The sequence below is a fragment of the Engystomops pustulosus genome, chromosome 8 (genome assembly GCF_040894005.1).
Source record: "Engystomops pustulosus chromosome 8, aEngPut4.maternal, whole genome shotgun sequence".
Taxonomy (NCBI): Eukaryota; Metazoa; Chordata; class Amphibia; order Anura; family Leptodactylidae; genus Engystomops; species Engystomops pustulosus.
Genome location: NC_092418.1, coordinates 48,337,868 through 48,357,816, shown reverse-complemented (window position 1 = coordinate 48,357,816; position 19,949 = coordinate 48,337,868). Strand labels below are relative to the sequence as shown.

The following is a 19,949-nucleotide window of genomic DNA, read 5'->3' as shown; positions in this document are numbered from 1 at the left end:
CCACCTCTGTATTCAATCACAGTAAAGATACAGGTTCAGGAGGCGTTCTCAAATTTGGGACCCACATCTATGAGATACAGTGCCTTGTGAAAGTATTTGGCCTCTGCCTTTTGCCACATTTCAGGCTTCAAACATAAAGATATAAAATTGTAATTTTTTAGGTGATGAATCAAGTGGAACGAAATTTATTTGATATTTAAAACTTTTGTAAAAAATAATAAACTGAAAAGTGAGGCGTGCAATATTATTCGGCCCCTTTACTTTCAGTGCTGTAAACTCACTCCAGTAGTTCAGTGAGGATCTCTGAATGATCCAATGTTGTCCTATATGACTTACTGTATGATAAATATATCAGGGTTCTGCATCACGAAGACTAAGGAAAACACAAGGCAGGTCATTGATACTGTTGTGAAGAAGTTTAAAGCCGGATTAGGATACAAAGAGGTTTCACAAACTTTAAACATCCAATGGAGCACTCTGCAAGTGATCATATTGAAATGGAAGAAGTATCACACCCCTGCAAATCTACCAGGACCTGGCCGTCCCGTTAAAATTTCATCTCAAACAAGGAGATGACTGATTAGAGATGCAGCCAAGAGCCCCATGAACAACATAGGACATAGGACAACAATCAGTTGTACACAGCACAAATCTGGCCTTTATAGAAGAATGGAAAGAAGAAAGCCATTTCTCAAAGATATCCATAAAACGTCTTGTTTAAAGTTTGCCACAAGCCACCTGGGAGACGCCAAACATGTGGAAGAAGGTGCTCTAGTCAGATGAAACCAAAATCAAACTTTTTGCCCACAATACCAAAGGATATGTTTGGTCTAAAATCAACACAGCTCATCACCCTAAACACACCATCCCCTCTGTCAAACATGGTGGTGGCAGCATCATGGTTTGTGCTTTTCTTCATCAGGGATAGGGAAGATAGTTAAAATTGATGGGAAGTTGGATGAAGCCAAATACAGGACCCTTCTGGAAGAAAACCTGTTGGAGTCTGCAAAGACCTAAGACTGGATTAGAGATTTATCTTCCAACAAGACAATGGGGCACATTTACTTACCCGGTCCAGTTGCGATCCAGCGGCGGGTTCTCCGACGCTGATTCGGGTTCTGCTGGGATTCACTAAGGTCCGTGCGCCGATATTCACCAGGTGTCGCTGCTGCGCCGAGGTCCGCTGGAGTTCACCTACTTTTTTCTGGTGTATGTGAGTGCTTGATCTTGCGACACAAATGGCTTTTTAAATTCTGCGGTTTTTCCGAATCCTTCGGGTTGTCCGGTGGCCACGCCCCCGATTTCTGTCGCGATCGCGTGCGCCACAATTCCGTGAAATACAGCGCAAAGAGGAAATATTCGGGAAAAACCCGACGGATTCGCGGCTGCGGACCCTTAGTAAATGTGCCCCAATGATCCTAAACATAAAGCAAAATGTGCAATGTAATGGTTCACAAATAAACATATCCCGGTGTTAGAATGGCCAAGTCAAGGTGCTGACCTTAATCCAATTAAGAAACTGTGTAAAGAGCTGAAAACTGCTGTTCACGACGCTCTCGATCCAACTTCCAACAGAGCTTGAGCTGTTTTTCGATGAAGAATGGGCAAGAACTTCAGTCTCTCGTTGTTCGAAACTGATAGAGCCTGATTAAAGCTCCGGTCACTACTTGTATCATTTCATCCTAATAAAACATCTTTCATCCAATGTTGGAGCTCCGAGTGAGTTGCAAAGCGCCATTCCTTCTTTCTTCTTTGGGCTGTATATAATACAAAACTGATCGAGACATACCCCAAGCGACTTGCAGCTGTGATTGCAGCAAAGGTGGCGCTGCAAAGTATTAACTTAAGGAGAGCAAATTATATTGCACGCCTCACTTTTCAGTTTATCATTTTTTTTTACAAAAGTTTAAATTATCCAATAAATTTTGTTCCACTTTACAATTGTGTCCCACTTGTTGTTGATTCTTCACCCAAAAATTTACATTTTATATCTTTATGTTTGAAGCATAAAATGTGGCAAAAGATAGAAAAGTTCATCTGGGCCGAATACTTTGCAAACACTGTATTTATAGCATACTTTAAAGTGTAGATATGCCATACATTTGGCAGGGTATACCTGTTTGTAGGTGTTTGTAGCCTTGAAAGTGGGTGTAGGGTAGCGGGATACAATTTTAAAACAAAATGGATGAAGGATTGTAAACTATTCACACTTACATGCAGATATGTGCCCCTCTGGCAGGATTTTCTCATTCTTCATATGCCCTTGTTTATAAGAAAAATAGGCTTTGAAGCAAAGCTGACACCACATTTTTCACAAATACAGCTAGTGGCGGGTTCCCATACAGCCCTAGTAATTAAATGACACCCTTTACCTAAAAATTGATTCCCTCAGATCCTATGCATCTTTAGAGCGAGTCAAGGGGCATGGTCTAATGTCATGTGACCAGGTCCTTTAGCCTCTTAACATTAGCAAACTGTACCTCATGCACATATCTGACCACATAAAAAATCACAGCATGCCTGCATGGACTTATACTTCTCTACATGCAGGCTACTGTGATTTCATGTGATATGATTCGATCTGATTTCATGAGATATATACTTGAAGTACAGTTTTCTTATGTTAGAAGGCTAAAATACCTGCACTGATGTCACCCTGGTCACATGATATTGCTGCTGCATGCAAATATAGCAAGGGGAGGAGCTGTGGGGTTCAGTCTGAGGAAGCCACGCCCACCTAGACTTGCTAGAGACATGCCTGGACACCAGGTAAAATTATAAAGTCCTATATATAGGAATCTGAGGGGAACAAAATAAAAAAACAGGGTATAAGAAGCTAAAAGTAGAGCAGATCCTGCCAGATCGGGCACTTATCGGTATGTCAGTGTGCTTAGTTCATCCTGGTAGTAGTTGTCCTTTTAAAGCAAAATAAATTCCTATCTTAATGATCCCCTACAGCTTCCAGGAAAAACTTGCATTGTTAGTCACTGGTTATAGCAGTGGCCTGCCTCTGCCAGTGATTGGCTGTATTGGCATTTCCTGACTAGGAGTAAGAGGCAGAAGCCATGTTGATTATTTTATTTTATTTTAATTAGAGCTGAGTATTTTTAAAAATGGAATTAAATGTTTTGTTTTTAATTTTTCTTCTGCTTTATGACTATGGTGCTTTTGAGTATTTTTTCTTTTCTATTTTCTGATATACAGTATAGTACTGTAAGATCAAAAAAAAAAAAATAATAATATCACACTAAAGTGTCAAAAAGCTTTCAGAGACGAAAGTGAAGCAAGTCATGTGGAAGGAATGAAACGGTAAACTGATCTTAAGAAGTTCATATTGAATATCATCCACTGTCAAAATAGTGTGCAGTTTGCATTTCCTTCTGCTATAGTCACTGTTGAGCAGTCAGTCACTCTTAACAAGCAGCTGCTCCACTGTTCAGATAAAAGTGTGCCAGAAAACCACTCATCTTGTGTAAGACTGCTTTCACACTGCATTGCAGTTTTTCATGCAGATTGTTTTAGGTAAAGTCAGTAAGAAAAGTCTACAATTCTCTTGTTACATTCCAAGCTTTGGCTGTAAAAAATCCAACAGTTTAGTGGGGTTTTGTCAATATATTTGGAATATTTCCCTCATTTAAGAATGTGGACTACTTAGAACTTGTATTTCAGCAGAATATTGTTATTTGTTCATAAACATAATGTTTTATTTACATTCTTTTAGGTTGATGAAGTAGAATGGATGTTTTTGCTGACCGGTGGCCTAGGACTGGATAATCCTCACTCCAATCCATGCACGTGGTTGCCACAGAAATCATGGGATGAAATCTGCCGCCTTGATTCTGTTACTAGATTCAAGGGAATTCGAAAGGATTTTATGAGACTTAAAGATGGATGGAAAATAGTATATGATAGTTTGGTAAGATGCAATTTTAAGAGTTTATCATATACATTCCATAGTACAGTTTTAATGGGAATGAATGAGATTTTATGATGAAAAATATTTATTACACGGTCCTTCAAAATTTTTTACACTATTAAAAATATTTTTATACAACAATAAGCCCTAAATTCTGCTAAGAATATAAGATGTGAGGGTCCCCAAAACTGAGTTGGAAAATTCTACATGTGCTTTTTTACGCCGATTTTCTGGTGAAATATATTGCATAAATCAGTAATGAAAACAGCAAAAGAAATCCTAGTACTAGAAATTACTACTATTTCTATTAGCTATTCTGCTCTTTGATTTATGTTTGGGCTGATTTCCTTAACCCTTTAATGACCGCCGTATCGGGATTCTAAGGCGGTCATTAAGGGTACTTCTTCTGACTCGACACCTTTCTATGGCGGCGCGTTAGAAGAAGATTTTGGTACATCGGGCTAGGTTGGTGCCAGTGTCGGGCTGTGATGCCTGACACTGGGCATCGTAAAAACTCCGATCTCGGGTGTTTAACCCCTTACACGCGTGTCCCACTTGGAACGCGCCCCCCTACCCCCCCCCCCCCCCTGTGTGCTTACTGGGGGATCCGATCCCTCCTGCTGCAGCCCCAGGTTCCGGCGAGTGACCCGAGGCTGCCAGCAATCCTTCACGCCGGGTTTTGCCTTCCTGGCAGGACCTGGCTTACCCGGTTTTACATACGTTGAGGGGTGAACTTTTTATAGTGGGGTAATTTATCAAAGTCACTTGAAAGCTGAGTTGTCCCTCAAAATGTGAGTTTCGGCAATTTTCATGAAAATGAGAAAAATCACGCCTAAAGTTCTGCACCTCATAACATCCTACAAAAATAACAGGACGCATAAAGTATCATCCTAACATAAAGAAGACATTCCGTAAATGTTAATTATCAAGCTTTTTGGGTAGTTTTAATTCCTGATGGAAAGCAGAACATTTCAAATTTGGAAAATGAAGAATTTTTACAAACTTTTGCCAAATTTTCACTTTTTTTCAGAATGAAACGCAAAACTTATCACTTAAATTTTACAACTATAATGAAGTACAATGTGTTGCGAGAAAACAATCTCAAAATCACCTGGATATGTTAAACCAATTATCGTGAGACATGTCAGATTTGAAAAATCGAGTCTGGTCATGGAGCTGAAAACTAGTGTCGGTGATAAGGGGTTAAGCTATATATTTATGTCCTATTTTTACACAATTTCTGTTATTTGTGTAATTATTGATGCAACCTATACTACATTGTTATTTACATCTGGTACGGACTGGGGTTTATTTGTGCATTTTTTGAACAAATCAGTGATGCATTGGGGCTCATGTACTAAGGGCCCCGTGTGTCACACTTTCGTTGGACATCCCGACGATTTCCATTTTACGCCGCCGGGACAGGGATTTTGCGATCAGATTTTGGCGCAATCGTGCTGGCTTTCATGCAACACAATTGGGGGGCGGGCTGACGGCAATCTGACGGATTCGGACCAACCATGGGATTTAACTTAAAAATTGTGTTGCAAGCACTTACATACACCTGGAAGAAGAAGGTGAACTCTGGCGGACCTGATCGGGGAAGCGACACATGCAGGATATCGAGTGCACAATCTTCATGAATCACGCCAGAGTTCATCCTCATCGGACAGTCCGGATCGGGGATGGTGCAGGAAACTGGTAAGTAAATGTGCCCCACTATGTGCTATCATCTGTCAGCAGGCGCAGTTCAAAAATGAATAAGACACAAAGCAGGAAAACCAGTGCTCCACGTACTTCAGAGAATGTATGAAAATTCACGACAAAAATGAGCAAAAAAAAAAAAATACTGCAAAAGAGGAAATAAACACACAAAAAGATACATCTTCACTTTACTAAAAAAAAATCTTAATTACAGGTTCTCAATAACCATACTATCAATTCGATTTTTTATCTTTAGTCTTAGCAAGTGTTTAGAGCCTTTTAACCCCTTAATGACCTGTGATATATCTGTACTTAACATCTCTGTTTTGCACTGGTGTTGTGGGGACGTATATATATGGACCAAAGTGTCAACGTACCCTATCGTGCATGGGAAAAAGATTTTGCAGTGTTTAGGCACTATGCCACACTATGGAGAAGGCTTCTCTCCAGCATACAGCAGTGTGAAAAAAGCCTAAGGATATACTGAGCAGGCTCAGGGGCAGAGCCCGCTCCATACGCAGCGGGTGTTAGTCTGGATCTGTTCGGCACCCCCACTGACAGTGTCTTTGGGGCGTTGGCTGCTTGCTGACAGTCAGGACCCTAACACAGGGTTCCATGACTGTCATAGTAGGGTCTGTAAAGGAGCATGCTGTTATCAGGCTCTTTTTCAAATTTACAAAATACTGCAATACTGCAAAGTGAAAGCCATAAAAACACTAGAAAATGGCATAAAAGCATTTTTTCATCAACTTTGCTGCATTTGGAATTTTGTCACCCGCTTCCCAGTACACGGCATAGAAAATTAAAAAGTGCCACTAAGAAGTATAGTTGGTTACACAGAATATATATAAATTTCCATACATGGAAAAAATCTAAAAGTTATGGATTTTTATTTAAAAAGGGGAGCAAAAAACTGAAACACAAGAAAATAAAAAGGAATGGGTTACACCTTTTACACCACTAAACCAGCAGCACCCAGAAGAAGGCTAATAAATAAGAATTTCCTCTTTTATGTAAAATATTGCCTAAAAATATTGTATAAACATTAATAAATATTAAAAAATTAAACATTAAAAACATAAAAAATTGCCTACAAAGTTATATGAGCTGAGAAGAGTCAGATTTTAAATGAGATAAGTGAGATTGTGAAACTACAGAGAGACCATCACTTCAGTCTCCTCTGTCTTAGGTTCTTTGGCAGTTCTGGCATCATATTAAATATAAGAATCTTATCTTTCAAATCACTTCAGTGTCTGCCACAAAACCGGAGATACTGTTTCTTACTCTGTCTTTAATTGCCTATTTCTCTAGTTCTTTAGCACACAGAACCTCAAGCCTGGTGATTAATATGATAACAGAACCATATCTGCTATAGAGATCAGGATAGGTGCATCTGAAATGATGCTTCTTCTCTAGCTTCTTAGGGTGACTTATTGCAGGAAAAAAGTGACTCTCTTCACCTTATTTATTATGACTGTGAAGGGCAATTTATATTGGTAAATGAAAGTGTTTTAACATAAAATAGGAATGCTAGATATTTCATTACTACCTGAGAGTGCTGGTTGTTTACCGTTGTTGCTATGAAACCTATGTGTTTTGTATTCAACTATTGGTTAGCATCATAATTATACGAGTATATGCATAATTTAGGTATGTGCTTTTTTATAAAAAGATTCTATATGATAGTGAAATTTGGTTCTCCCTAAAACGAAATGCTGGGATAAGTTAGTTATACTGCCCATCTAACGTGTTTTAGGCCTAACATTTACACAGAAAATCACTTTTAGCTCTTTTCTTCTTTCTGCTTCTGGATGCTGTCATCTGTCTCATTATCTGGAAACAGATATAAAGGTAGGTTCAGCAAAGGATATGAAATTGTACATGGCTGTAGATTTGTTAAATACTTAAGATGTTTAGGAAATCCATTGCAGCTTTCAGCTTACATTCTTCTTCTATCTTCTGTGAATTTTTACATTTATTATATGTTTTCCCTGTACCTCATCTGCTCCCTGCCTGGCATAAAATTGAGATATTAGACAGCAGTGCCTAGGGTGGCCACTGGGGGAGTGTTGTCAATGAGCTGGAGATTTTTATGAAAAAAAAAGTGGCACAATAATGGGGTCCTCTAACCCAAGCATCTGAAACCCTTTATAAGACTGGAAGAATGCACCAAGCAAGCCAGGGGTTCTATTGCCAGGGCGAAGAGGAAAGGGGACAGCGGGCAGCCCTGTCTAGTCCCTCTCTTAAGATGAAAGGTTCTGAAAGTAGGCCCATGGCTCTAATACCAGCCCTAGGATTTCTATATAGCATTTGAACCCATCTGAGATGGCCCCTTCCAAATCCCATCTTCTGCATAACCGCCCATAGGAAAATCCATCTAATGAAAGTACCGCCCAGTCCCCTCCCCCTCCTGTTGCATCTGCAGATTCAGAAATGGTCTCCTAAGATTAATCGGTGGCTTTCCCCAGCATAAAGTCGGTTTAACAGTTTGTTTTCTAAATAAAAGCTGTATGTAGGAGCATAGACTGCTGCTCTATTCCATACAAAAAACTATGCAATAAAAACACCACAAGGTTCCACATTCTGCCACATGTAACCCAAAAGAAGGCCATATTGCATGCGATCCTGAGAAACTGTATAAATAAATGAATGAATGAATGTCCTAATTCTGTGTGAAAAGAACTGAAGACACCAATCTACCATAAATAGGTAGTGTACTAGAATTTTAAGAAAATCTAGGATTAAACACAGTATGTTTTGTTCAGATGTCTTCCTTGTTATGAACATACAAGTATAACTTACTTCATTGGCTTTATCTGCTCTTCAATTATCAAGGAAACCATGAAATAAACCTTCCATCAGCATGCAGTCTGCTTACAGTAGCACATTAGGTCTTAAAGAAGGTTGATTTACTAATTGTCATTGTGATACACTGTGATACATTGTGTTCTGTGTTTTACGTTGAAAGTTGTAAATCTTAATGTGCTAATTGTGTGTTTTATATTTTATTTACTCCGCTTTCCTTCTCTGTGGAATAAATGTTTATTTCAAGGATTATTTGCAAAGACAAACTGTAGATGGTGATTATGTTGGCTTTATCGTTTTGTAGCTGCTATGAAAAGTGACAAATTAAATAAAGTCAACCTACTGTGTCTGCTCTTGTAGGAACCACACCATGAGGCTTTTCCTTCTGAGTGGCAAGAAAAAGTGGGTCAGTTCCAAAGGATGCTCATCATCCGATGCCTAAGGCCTGACAAAGTAAGTATGGTAGCAATTTAAAAGTCTTATCATACACAGCTTTGATGACTTAGTGCCTTGAAATCAGATAAACAACCAACATTGCATATTGAGTGAAATGGAGCATGACGGAAAGTTATAACAGCAAACATGCTACACTTGTTTTCCTTTCCTTATTATTAGAATATATTAGTTTAAGCTCAGCAAAGCTCACAAGTGAAGAACATGAGTTTAATACATGGGGATATTTGTTTTCTTACAAGAGCGATAAACCTTTAAAGTGGACGTACCAAAAGCAGGATTCTTCTAATTTTTCTTTATACCCAATATAGTATTTTATAAAAGATTGGCGAAAGAATAAATATTTCTTTCACAGAAGTTAGGGATCTACAGAAGCCCATTCTTTATTCTTTACTCTTTATGGGCAAATAGAAAAAAAAAGTTGTCATGCAACCTTTACATGTAATACACTCACAGGGGGGGGGGGAATCATCAAGAGCACCAGTCTCCACCCGGGAACATTGCACCGGATATACTGAGAGTCTGCAGCACCCATGTAAATTATACGCCGGGTAGGACAAGCTGTAGCCTATGCCAGGATTTTGGCACATTCTGATAAACATCCCATCCTCGTCACACTCACTTGGCAAAAATGGCATATAAGGCATGATAAATGACCCCTACAGAGTGGTGACATAAGTGTTTTATTGTTCTATTTTAATCAGAAGAATTATATCTTCATCATTTTATCCATATATTTTTTAAATAAACAAAAATAAATACTATATTACAAGAGTTTATAATGTAGCAGATGTTATTTTTTCTTTGTGTCCCCATTTTGCCCCGTTGGCAAAATTCTGTGAAGGCAAATCCTTTTTAATTAGCATGTAATAACTTCAACATCCCTTCAAAAGATGTGGTGGAAAGCATTGTTGTCCTATGAATGACTGGAATAGGGAGTATGATACATTAACTTATGATACAAAGAGGAGTTGTCTTCTATTGTTGCACCTATGTTACAAGGACAAGATGCTTTATTATTCAGGGGATGTGATGTTGTTCTGAAATAGTCATTGTTCTGAAGATATGTATGAAGAATAAATACACTACAACTGTGTTAGAAACATTTTTCTTAGGTAATAATGCTACTGAAAGGTGAAATGTACAAATATTTCTTTCCCTAGGTAATTCCGATGATTCAAGAATATGTAACAGAGAATTTGGGCCGACATTTTATTGAACCTCCTCCATTTGATCTATCAAAAGCCTTTGCTGACAGCCACTGCTGTGCTCCTTTGATCTTTATTTTGTCTCCTGGTGCTGATCCAATGGCTGCATTATTGAAATTTGCTGATGATCAGGTAGGCATGCATGTCTCTTTTCCTAACTAGCTAAAAATTGTATCTTTAACATTGTGTCATTTTGAGGAGTTATGACTAGAGATGAGCGAACATACTCGTCCGAGCTTGATGCTCGATCGAGCATTAGCGTACTCGTAACTGCTCGTTGCTCGGACGAATACTTCGCCCGCTCGAGAAGATGGCAGCTCCCGCCGTTTTGCTTTTTGGCGGCCAGAAACAGAGCCAATCACAAGCCAGGAGACTCTGCACTCCACCCAGCATGACGTGGTACCCTTACACGTAGATAGCAGTGGTTGGCTGGCCAGATCAGGTGACCCTGGGATAGACTAGCCGCTGCCCGCGCTGCTCGGATCATTCTCTGTCTGGATGCCGCTAGGGAGAGAGCTGCTGCTGGTCAGGGAAAGCGTTAGGGTGTTCTATTAGAATAGTGTTAGGCAGGAGTGATTCAACAAGAACCCAACAGCCCTTCTTAGGGCTACAATAACGTTATACTTTTTTTTTTTAATTTGCTTGTGGCAGGGCTTGCTGGCACTAGTAGTGCAGCTAGTACCATATTGTGAGGAATTTGCAGGGGGACTTGCTACCGTTGTGTTTAGCTCTTAGTGACACACATATCCACCTCAAACACCAAAGTGGGAAAATTTATTAGGGGTTTGATTTCAATTAGGCACAGTCTGCCATTTCCTTTTTTATTTTACGTTTATTTTTTTCATAACTCAGCGTCATCTCATCTGGCATAGTAGTGTGCTTTCATACTTGGCTAGAAAATAGCCATAGGAGAATCCAAACGGCTTACTTACGCCTACAGTAGCGTTATATATATTTGATTTCTGGTTGATCTGCTGGTGGCTGTACTTGCTGCAGTGCATCTACTAGCAAATTGTGAGCAATTTGGAGTGAGACTTGCGACCGCTGTGTTTTGCGCTTAGTGACGCACATATCCATCGCAAAGACCGAAGTGGGAAAATTTATTAGGGCCCGGGGTTGTATTTCAATTAGGCACAGTCTGCCATTTCCTTTTTTATTTTACGTTTATTTTTTTCATAACTCAGCGTCATCTCATCTGGCATAGTAGTGTGCTTTCATACTTGGCTAGAAAATAGCCATAGGAGAATCCAAACGGCTTACTTACGCCTACAGTAGCGTTATATATATTTGATTTCTGGTTGATCTGCTGGCGGCTGTACTTGCTGCAGTGCATCTACTAGCAAATTGTGAGCAATTTGGAGTGAGACTTGCGACCGCTGTGTTTTGCGCTTAGTGACGCACATATCCATCGCAAAGACCGAAGTGGGAAAATTTATTAGGGCCCGCGGTTGTATTTCAATTAGGCACAGTCTGCCATTTCCTTTTTTATTTTACGTTTATTTTTTTCATAACTCAGCGTCATCTCATCTGGCATAGTAGTGTGCTTTCATACTTGGCTAGAAAATAGCCATAGGAGAATCCAAACGGCTTACTTACGCCTAAAGTAGCGTTATATTTATTTGATTTCTGGTTGATCTGCTGGTGGCTGTCCTTGCTGCAGTGCATCTACTAGCAAATTGTGAGCAATTTGGAGTGAGACTTGCGACCGCTGTGTTTTGCGCTTAGTGACGCACATATCCATCGCAAAGACCGAAGTGGGAAAATTTATTAGGGCCCGGGGTTGTATTTCAATTAGGCACAGTCTGCCATTTCCTTTTTTATTTTACGTTTATTTTTTTCATAACTCAGCGTCATCTCATCTGGCATAGTAGTGTGCTTTCATACTTGGCTAGAAAATAGCCATAGGAGAATCCAAACGGCTTACTTACGCCTACAGTAGCGTTATATATATTTGATTTCTGGTTGATCTGCTGGCGGCTGTACTTGCTGCAGTGCATCTACTAGCAAATTGTGAGCAATTTGGAGTGAGACTTGCGACCGCTGTGTTTTGCGCTTAGTGACGCACATATCCATCGCAAAGACCGAAGTGGGAAAATTTATTAGGGCCCGCGGTTGTATTTCAATTAGGCACAGTCTGCCATTTCCTTTTTTATTTTACGTTTATTTTTTTCATAACTCAGCGTCATCTCATCTGGCATAGTAGTGTGCTTTCATACTTGGCTAGAAAATAGCCATAGGAGAATCCAAACGGCTTACTTACGCCTAAAGTAGCGTTATATTTATTTGATTTCTGGTTGATCTGCTGGTGGCTGTCCTTGCTGCAGTGCATCTACTAGCAAATTGTGAGCAATTTGGAGTGAGACTTGCGACCGCTGTGTTTTGCGCTTAGTGACGCACATATCCATCGCAAAGACCGAAGTGGGAAAATTTATTAGGGCCCGGGGTTGTATTTCAATTAGGCACAGTCTGCCATTTCCTTTTTTATTTTACGTTTATTTTTTTCATAACTCAGCGTCATCTCATCTGGCATAGTAGTGTGCTTTCATACTTGGCTAGAAAATAGCCATAGGAGAATCCAAACGGCTTACTTACGCCTACAGTAGCGTTATATATATTTGATTTCTGGTTGATCTGCTGGTGGCTGTACTTGCTGCAGTGCATCTACTAGCAAATTGTGAGCAATTTGGAGTGAGACTTGCGACCGTTGTGTTTTGCACTTAGTGACGCACATATCCATCGCAAAGACCGAAGTGGGAAAATTTATTAGGGCCCGGGGTTGTATTTCAATTAGGCACAGTCTGCCATTTCCTTTTTTATTTTACGTTTATTTTTTTCATAACTCAGCGTCATCTCATCTGGCATAGCAGTGTGCTTTCATACTTGGCTAGAAAATAGCCATAGCAATAGGATACCATCGTTTGGTTTTAAAAACTAAAAAAACACAAAAAAAAACAAAAAAAACAAAAAAAAGTTAAAAAAAAAATTCAAGTTATTATAACTCTCATTTTCAAAATGTTTAACCCGAGGGTTAGGGGTAGAGGACGAGGGCGGGGACGTGGGCGTCCAACTACTGCAGGGGTCAGAGGCCGTGGTCCTGGGCGGGGTGAGACACCACCTGCTTATGAGGGAGCAGGGGAACGCCGCAGAGCTACACTCCCTAGGTTCATGTCTGAAGTTACTGGGACTCGTGGTAGAGCACTGTTGAGGCCAGAACAGTGCGAACAGGTGATGTCGTGGATTGCCGACAATGCTTCGAGCAATTTGTCCACCAGTCAGTCTTCCACGCAGTCCACCCATGTCACCGAAATCGGCACTCCTCCAGCTCCTGCACCTCAGCCTCCCCCCCCCACCAGTCTGCCCCCTCCCAGGAAAATTTTGCATTTGAACCGGCATACTCTGAGGAACTGTTTTCTGGACCCTTCCCACAGTCACAAACCACTTGTCCGGTTGCTGCTGAGCAATTTTCCGATGCCCAGGTTTTCCACCAGTCGCAGTCTGTGGGTGATGATGACCTTCTTGACGTAGTGGAAGAAGTGTGTAAAGAGGTGTCCGACGATGAGGAGACACGGTTGTCAGACAGTGGGGAAGTTGTTGTCAGGGCAGGAAGTCCGAGGGGGGAGCAGACTGAGGGATCGGAGGATGATGAGGTGACAGACCCAAGCTGGGTTGATAGGCCGGGTGAACACAGTGCTTCTGAGACGGAGGAGAGTCCTCGACCAGAACAGGTTGGAAGAGGCAGTGGTGGGGCCAGACGGAGAGGCAGGGCCAGAGCTGGTGCATCAGCGCCAAATGTGTCAACTAGTGAAGCTCCCGTGGCGAGGGCTCCTGCGGCGAGGGCTAGATTTTCAGAAGTCTGGAGGTTCTTTAAGGAAACACCGGATGACCAACGGACTGTGGTGTGCAACCTTTGCCAAACCAGGATCAGCAGGGGTTCCACCACTAATAGCTTAACTACCACCAGTATGCGCAGGCATATGAATGCTAAACACCCCACTCAGTGGAAACAAGTCCGTTCACCTCCGGCCGTGCACACCACTGCTCCTTCCCCTGTGTCAGCTGATAGTCAGCCCCCTGCCCAGGACCCTGCCACAAAAACCCCATTGTCGCCTCCACGATCCTGCACAGCATCCACCAGCGTTCAGCTCTCCATACCCCAGACGCTGGAGCGGAAACGCAAATATAGTGCAACCCACCCGCACGCCCAAGCCCTTAATGTCCACATCTCCAGATTGCTCAGCCTGGAGATGCTGCCCTATAGGCTAGTAGAGACCGAGGCCTTTCGCAACCTCATGGCGGCGGCCGCCCCTCGGTATTCGGTCCCCAGCCGCCACTACTTTTCCCGATGTGCCGTCCCAGCCCTGCACCAGCACGTGTCAGACAACATCATCCGTGCCCTGACCAACGCCGTTTCTGACAAGGTCCACCTGACCACGGACACGTGGACGAGTGCTGCCGGGCAAGGCCACTATATATCGCTGACGGCACATTGGGTTAACTTGGTGGAGGCTGGGACCGAGTCTGACCCTGCGGCGGGTCATATACTGCCGACGCCAAGGATTGCGGGGCCTACCTCGGTCCAGGTGTTTCAGGCCTACTATGCCTCCTCCTCCTCCCACCCCTCCTCCACCTCCTCCTCCAAACTACCATCCGTGGGCATGGCGCCATCAGTCGGTAGCTCTAGGCACAGCAGCAGTGCCGTCGCTAAGCGACAGCAGGCGGTGCTCAAACTGCTGAGCCTAGGCGATAAAAGGCACACCGCCCAAGAACTATTACAGGGCATCACGGCGCAGACTGATCTGTGGCTGGCACCGCTGAACCTGAAGCCAGGCATGGTTGTGTGTGACAACGGCCGTAACCTGGTGGCGGCTCTGCAACTCGGCAGACTGACACATGTGCCATGCCTGGCCCATGTGTTAAATCTGATAGTTCAGCATTTCCTCAAGACATACCCCAATCTGTCTGATTTGCTCACGAAGGTGCGCCGCATCTGTGCGCATTTCAGGAAGTCCAGCACAGATGCTGCCGCTCTCAGGGCAGCGCAGCGCCGCCTCCAACTGCCCGCTCACCGACTGTTGTGCGACGTGCCCACGAGGTGGAATTCAACACTGACCATGTTATCCAGAGTTTACCAGCAGCGCCGATCGATTGTAGACTGCCAGATGTCAACTTCCACCAGAACTGGTAGTCAGGTCAGTCAGCTTCCTCAAGTCTACAATGAGGAGTGGACGTGGATGTCTGATATCTGTCAGGTGCTGAGTAACTTTGAGGAGTCAACACAGATGGTCAGTGGCGATGCCGCCATCATCAGCCTCACCATCCCGCTGCTTGGCCTGTTGAAAAAATCTCTGATCAGCATGAAGTCGGAAGCTTTGCGCTCGTCACAAGAGACGGGGGAAGAAGATTCCCTTGTTGATAGCCAAAGCACCCTTAGGTCTGTTTCTCAGCGCATATCGGAGGAGGTGGAGGTGGAGGAGGATGAGGAGGAAGAGGAGGAGAATGTTGGCGAGACACAAGAGGGGACCATTGTTGAGTCCTTCACTGTTCAGCGTGTATGAGCAGAAGAAGAGGAGTTGGAGGAGGAGGAAATGGACAGTCAGGCCAGTGAGGGGAGTGAATTCTTACCCGTTGGTACTCTGGCGCATATGGCAGATTTCATGCTAGGCTGCCTATCCCGTGACCCTCGCGTTCAAAGAATTTATTCCAGCACCGATTACTGGGTGTTCACTCTCCTGGACCCACGGTACAAGCAAAATCTTTCCACTCTCATCCCTGGAGAGGAAAGGAGTGTGAGAATGCATGAATACCAGCAGGCCCTGGTGCACAAGCTGAAACAGTATTTCCCTTCTGACAGCGCTAGCGGCAGAGTGCGTAGTTCTGCGGGACAAGTAGCGAGGGAGAGTAGGCGAGCAGGCAGCTTGTCCAGCACTGGCAAGGGTACGCTTTACAAGGCTTTTGCCAGCTTTATGTCACCCCAGCAAGACACTGTCACCTGTCCCCAGTCTCGGCAGAGTAGGGCTGATCTTTACAGAAAGATGATGAGGGAGTACGTAGCTGACCATACCATCGTCCTAAATGATCACACAGCTCCCTTCAACTACTGGGTTTCAAAGCTGGACATGTGGCACGAACTGGCGCTGTACGCCTTGGAGGTTCTTGCCTGCCCTGCCGCTAGCGTCTTGTCCGAGCGGGTTTTCAGTGCAGCTGGTGGCATCATCACCGATAAGCGTACACGCCTGTCGACTGACAGCGCTGACAGGCTGACGCTTATTAAGATGAATAAAGCCTGGATTTCTCATAATTTCCAATCTCCACCAGGTGAAGGAAGCTCAACCTGAATAATTTATCCACTCCTCCTCCTCCTCATTTTCCTCCTTCTCCTCCTCTTTGTACAGTAAAGCAGAGGAAACTGGCTATTTTTTGACAGGGCCCACTGGCTCTAGCTATAGTACTTTATGCATTTAATTTTTCTGGAGGGCCACCGACCCGGTCCTCTGTTTTAAACAATTTTTGGGAGTGCCACATACAGGCACTCAATCTATTCAATTTTTCTGGAGGGCCACCTACCTGCTCCTCTGGTTTGAAAACTTTTTTGGACTGCCACATACAGGCACTCAATCTATTCCATTTTTCTGGAGGGCCACCTACCTGCTCCTCTGGTTTGAAAACTTTTTTGGACTGCCACATACAGGCACACAATCTATTCAATTTTTCTGGAGGGCCACCTACCTGCTCCTCTGGTTTGAAAACTTTTTTGGACTGCCACATACAGGCACTCAATCTATTCAATTTTTCTGGAGGGCCACCTACCTGCTCCTCTGGTTTGAAAACTTTTTTGGACTGCCACATACAGGCACTCAATCTATTTCATTTTTCTGGAGGGCCACCTACCTGCTCCTCTGGTTTGAAAACTTTTTTGGAATGCCACATACAGGCACTATCCAAATTAAATTGTCTCCATAGCAGCCTCCACACGTTGTCTCCATTGCTACCTCCAAAAGTCGTCCATATAGCTGCCTCCATACATCGTCCCCTTATCAAACGAGGTGTGATATTTGGGTTGTTTTCATGGATTCCACATCAAAGTTGTTAACTTTGTCGCCACCCTGCTGTGTTATCCACAAAATATACTGGCAAACTTTTATCATTTACCAATATTATTTCAGCGCTTCTTGCGCATCTGTTTACATTCCCCTCACCCGCCATATCCTAAACTTATAAGAACGCTACTACACTTGATCTTATACAAAAGGTTCTTAGAAGTGCTGTTTGGGGAGTAGCCTAGAGACAGGGGCTTGGATTGGCGAAAGCTCACCTGGCAGCGGAGCGCCAGCTCCATGCGCATCAGGCGCTTCTTGCGCATCTGTTTACATTCCCCTCACCCGCCATATCCCAAACTTATAAGAACGCTACTACACTTAACTTGGTGCAGGCTGGGACCGAGTCTGACCCTGGGGCTGGTCATATACTGCCGACGCAGAGAATTGCGGGGCCTACCTCGGTCCAGGTCTCAAAGGCCTAGTATACCTCCTCCTCCGAATTACCATCCGTGGCCATGGCGCCATCAGTCGGTAGCTCTAGGCACAGCAGCAGTGCCGTCGCTAAGCGACAGCAGGCGGTGCTCAAACTGCTGAGCCTAGGCGATAAAAGGCACACCGCCCAAGAGCTATTACAGGGCATTCCACATCAAACTTGTTAACTTTGTCGCCACCCTGCTGTGTAATCCACAAAATATATTGGCAAACTTTTATCATTTACCGATATTATTTCAGCGCTTCTTGCGCATCTGTTTACATTCCCCTCACCCGCCATATCCCAAACTTATAAGAACGCTACTACACTTGATCTTATACAAAAGGTTCTTAGAAGTGCTGTTTGGGGAGTAGCCTAGAGACAGGGGCTTGGATTGGCGAAAGCTCGCCTGGCAGCGGAGCGCCAGCTCCATGCCAAGATCCAACTAACATAGTTTTAACTGCAGCACCTTTAATCTACTACTAGTTCACTGCCTCCATACATGGTCCCCTTATCAAACGAGCTGTGTCAGGCAGAATTTTGGGTTGTTTTCATGGCTTCCATGTTAACTTTGTCGCCACCCTGCTGTGTAATCCACAAAATATACTGGCAAACTTTTATCATGTACCGATATTATTTGAGCGCTTCTTGCTCACCTCCTTTGGTTCCTCTCTGCCACCCATTGGTTTGAAGCCTGAGTCCATTTAGGGTATGTCGCCATGCCACTCTCTAGCCTGCCGCTGCTGCCTCTGCATGCCGTCCCCTATAGTGTCTGGGTCAATTATTGGATGTTTTAGATGCTATCTAGCCTCATTCGGTCACTCTGTCATGGCCATGCTGTTGCCCATAATTTTGGCATAATGGTGCGATTAAGCAGCCTCAGAGGCATCCATGCATGCTGTCCCTGCTGTTTCCTGTCCATTTCCGTGGTGTTTCCATCCTTTTCTGAGATTCCCAGGTGTTTGGCCAAGATTCCCTGTGCAGAGCCTTGGTCCCCTTAAAAAATGCTCGAGTCTCCCATTGACTTCAATGGGGCTCGTTATTCGAGACGAGCACTCGAGCATCGGGAAAAGTTCGTCTCGAATAACGAGTACCCGAGCATTTTAGTGCTCGCTCATCTCTAGTTATGACCGTTTGAAACTCATTTTACAAAAAAACAACAACTTTAGGTGTTGACATTTTGGTACCCTGAACATTTATGCACCATAAAAAAAAATCTTTACATTGCACATAAGAGCTTAAAGGGAACCTGTCATCAAGAGCCATTTTTGGCCCCCCCTGTGTCCCCATAGAGAATAGTGGGCACATTTCCAAAGTTTTTTTTTTTATAATAAAACTGTCTTTTTCCTATAAAGGTGATGAAATTAGATGGAAGTTTACCTTTCTCTTTACAGAGCAGTGTCCCATGGGAGTGGCCAGGGCGAAGTGATTCCTCCCTACCCTTGGAAAACTGCTCCGTCATTTCAAATAAAAAAAAACGCCCATATCCCTCCTTTTAGAAAAAGTCTTATCGCAGAGCGGTTTCCCAAGGTTGGGGAGGGTAGTCACTCCTCACTAACCACTCCCATTGCCACTCTGCTCTGCAGAGAGAAAGGTAGGCCTTCATCTAACTTTTCTATTTATTGGAAAAAGCCAGTTTTATTATAAAAAAACTCTTTGGTAATGTGTACACTATTCTCTATGGGGACATGGGGGAACCAGAAAAAGGGCTTCTGATGATAGGTTTCCATTAAAGTGCATGGCTGAAGTTTCACTGTCATACCCTATCCAAACTATAGGGGATAACAATGTGCTTTCTGGGGATTTAACTTCTGTGATCCCCATTCATTATGAAAAAAGGTAGTCTTGTTCCTTCTAATTGATGAAGTGGTGGGCTGAGAACAGTACACTGCTGTCTTTGGCACTTTGGCTGCACTTGATTATTTCTTAGACTCATTAAAATAGAAGGACACAATGGGGCTTATTTTCTAAGGGTCCACGGCCGCACTTTAGTCAGATTTTCTGTCGTTTTTGGGGATTGCGCGGCTGTGACAGGTATTTAGCAGTGGACTGTGTCGCGTGCGATCAGATTGTGGCGCATCTGCACTGGCTTCCTTGCGACACAAATCAGGGCGGGGGTTGGTCTGTCAGGCGATCCAACTGATTCGGACTGAGCGTGGGATTTAAAATTCAAATTGTGTTGTAAAACAAAGCACTTACATGCACCCGGAAGAAGGTGAACTCTGTAGTACCGGAGCAGTGAAGCGACATATGCAGGATATCGGGCGCACGATCTTAATGAATCACGTCAGAATGCATTCTTGTTGAACAATGCACTTTCTGTGAACTCCTCCTTGTGGATTGGAGATAATAGT

The 19,949-nt window shown here is 43.3% G+C and overlaps 1 protein-coding gene across 1 annotated transcript in view; it reads left to right on the top strand.

Annotated features, from left to right (window-relative positions):
* Positions 1–19,949, top strand: part of DNAH7 (dynein axonemal heavy chain 7) — a 185,016-nt gene that overhangs the window by 142,736 nt on the left and 22,331 nt on the right. The window contains exons 52-54 of the mRNA XM_072120857.1: positions 3,722–3,916; positions 8,786–8,878; positions 10,042–10,218. Coding sequence (XP_071976958.1) covers positions 3,722–3,916; positions 8,786–8,878; positions 10,042–10,218 — 465 coding nt within the window. The remainder of the gene's footprint in view (positions 1–3,721; positions 3,917–8,785; positions 8,879–10,041; positions 10,219–19,949) is intronic.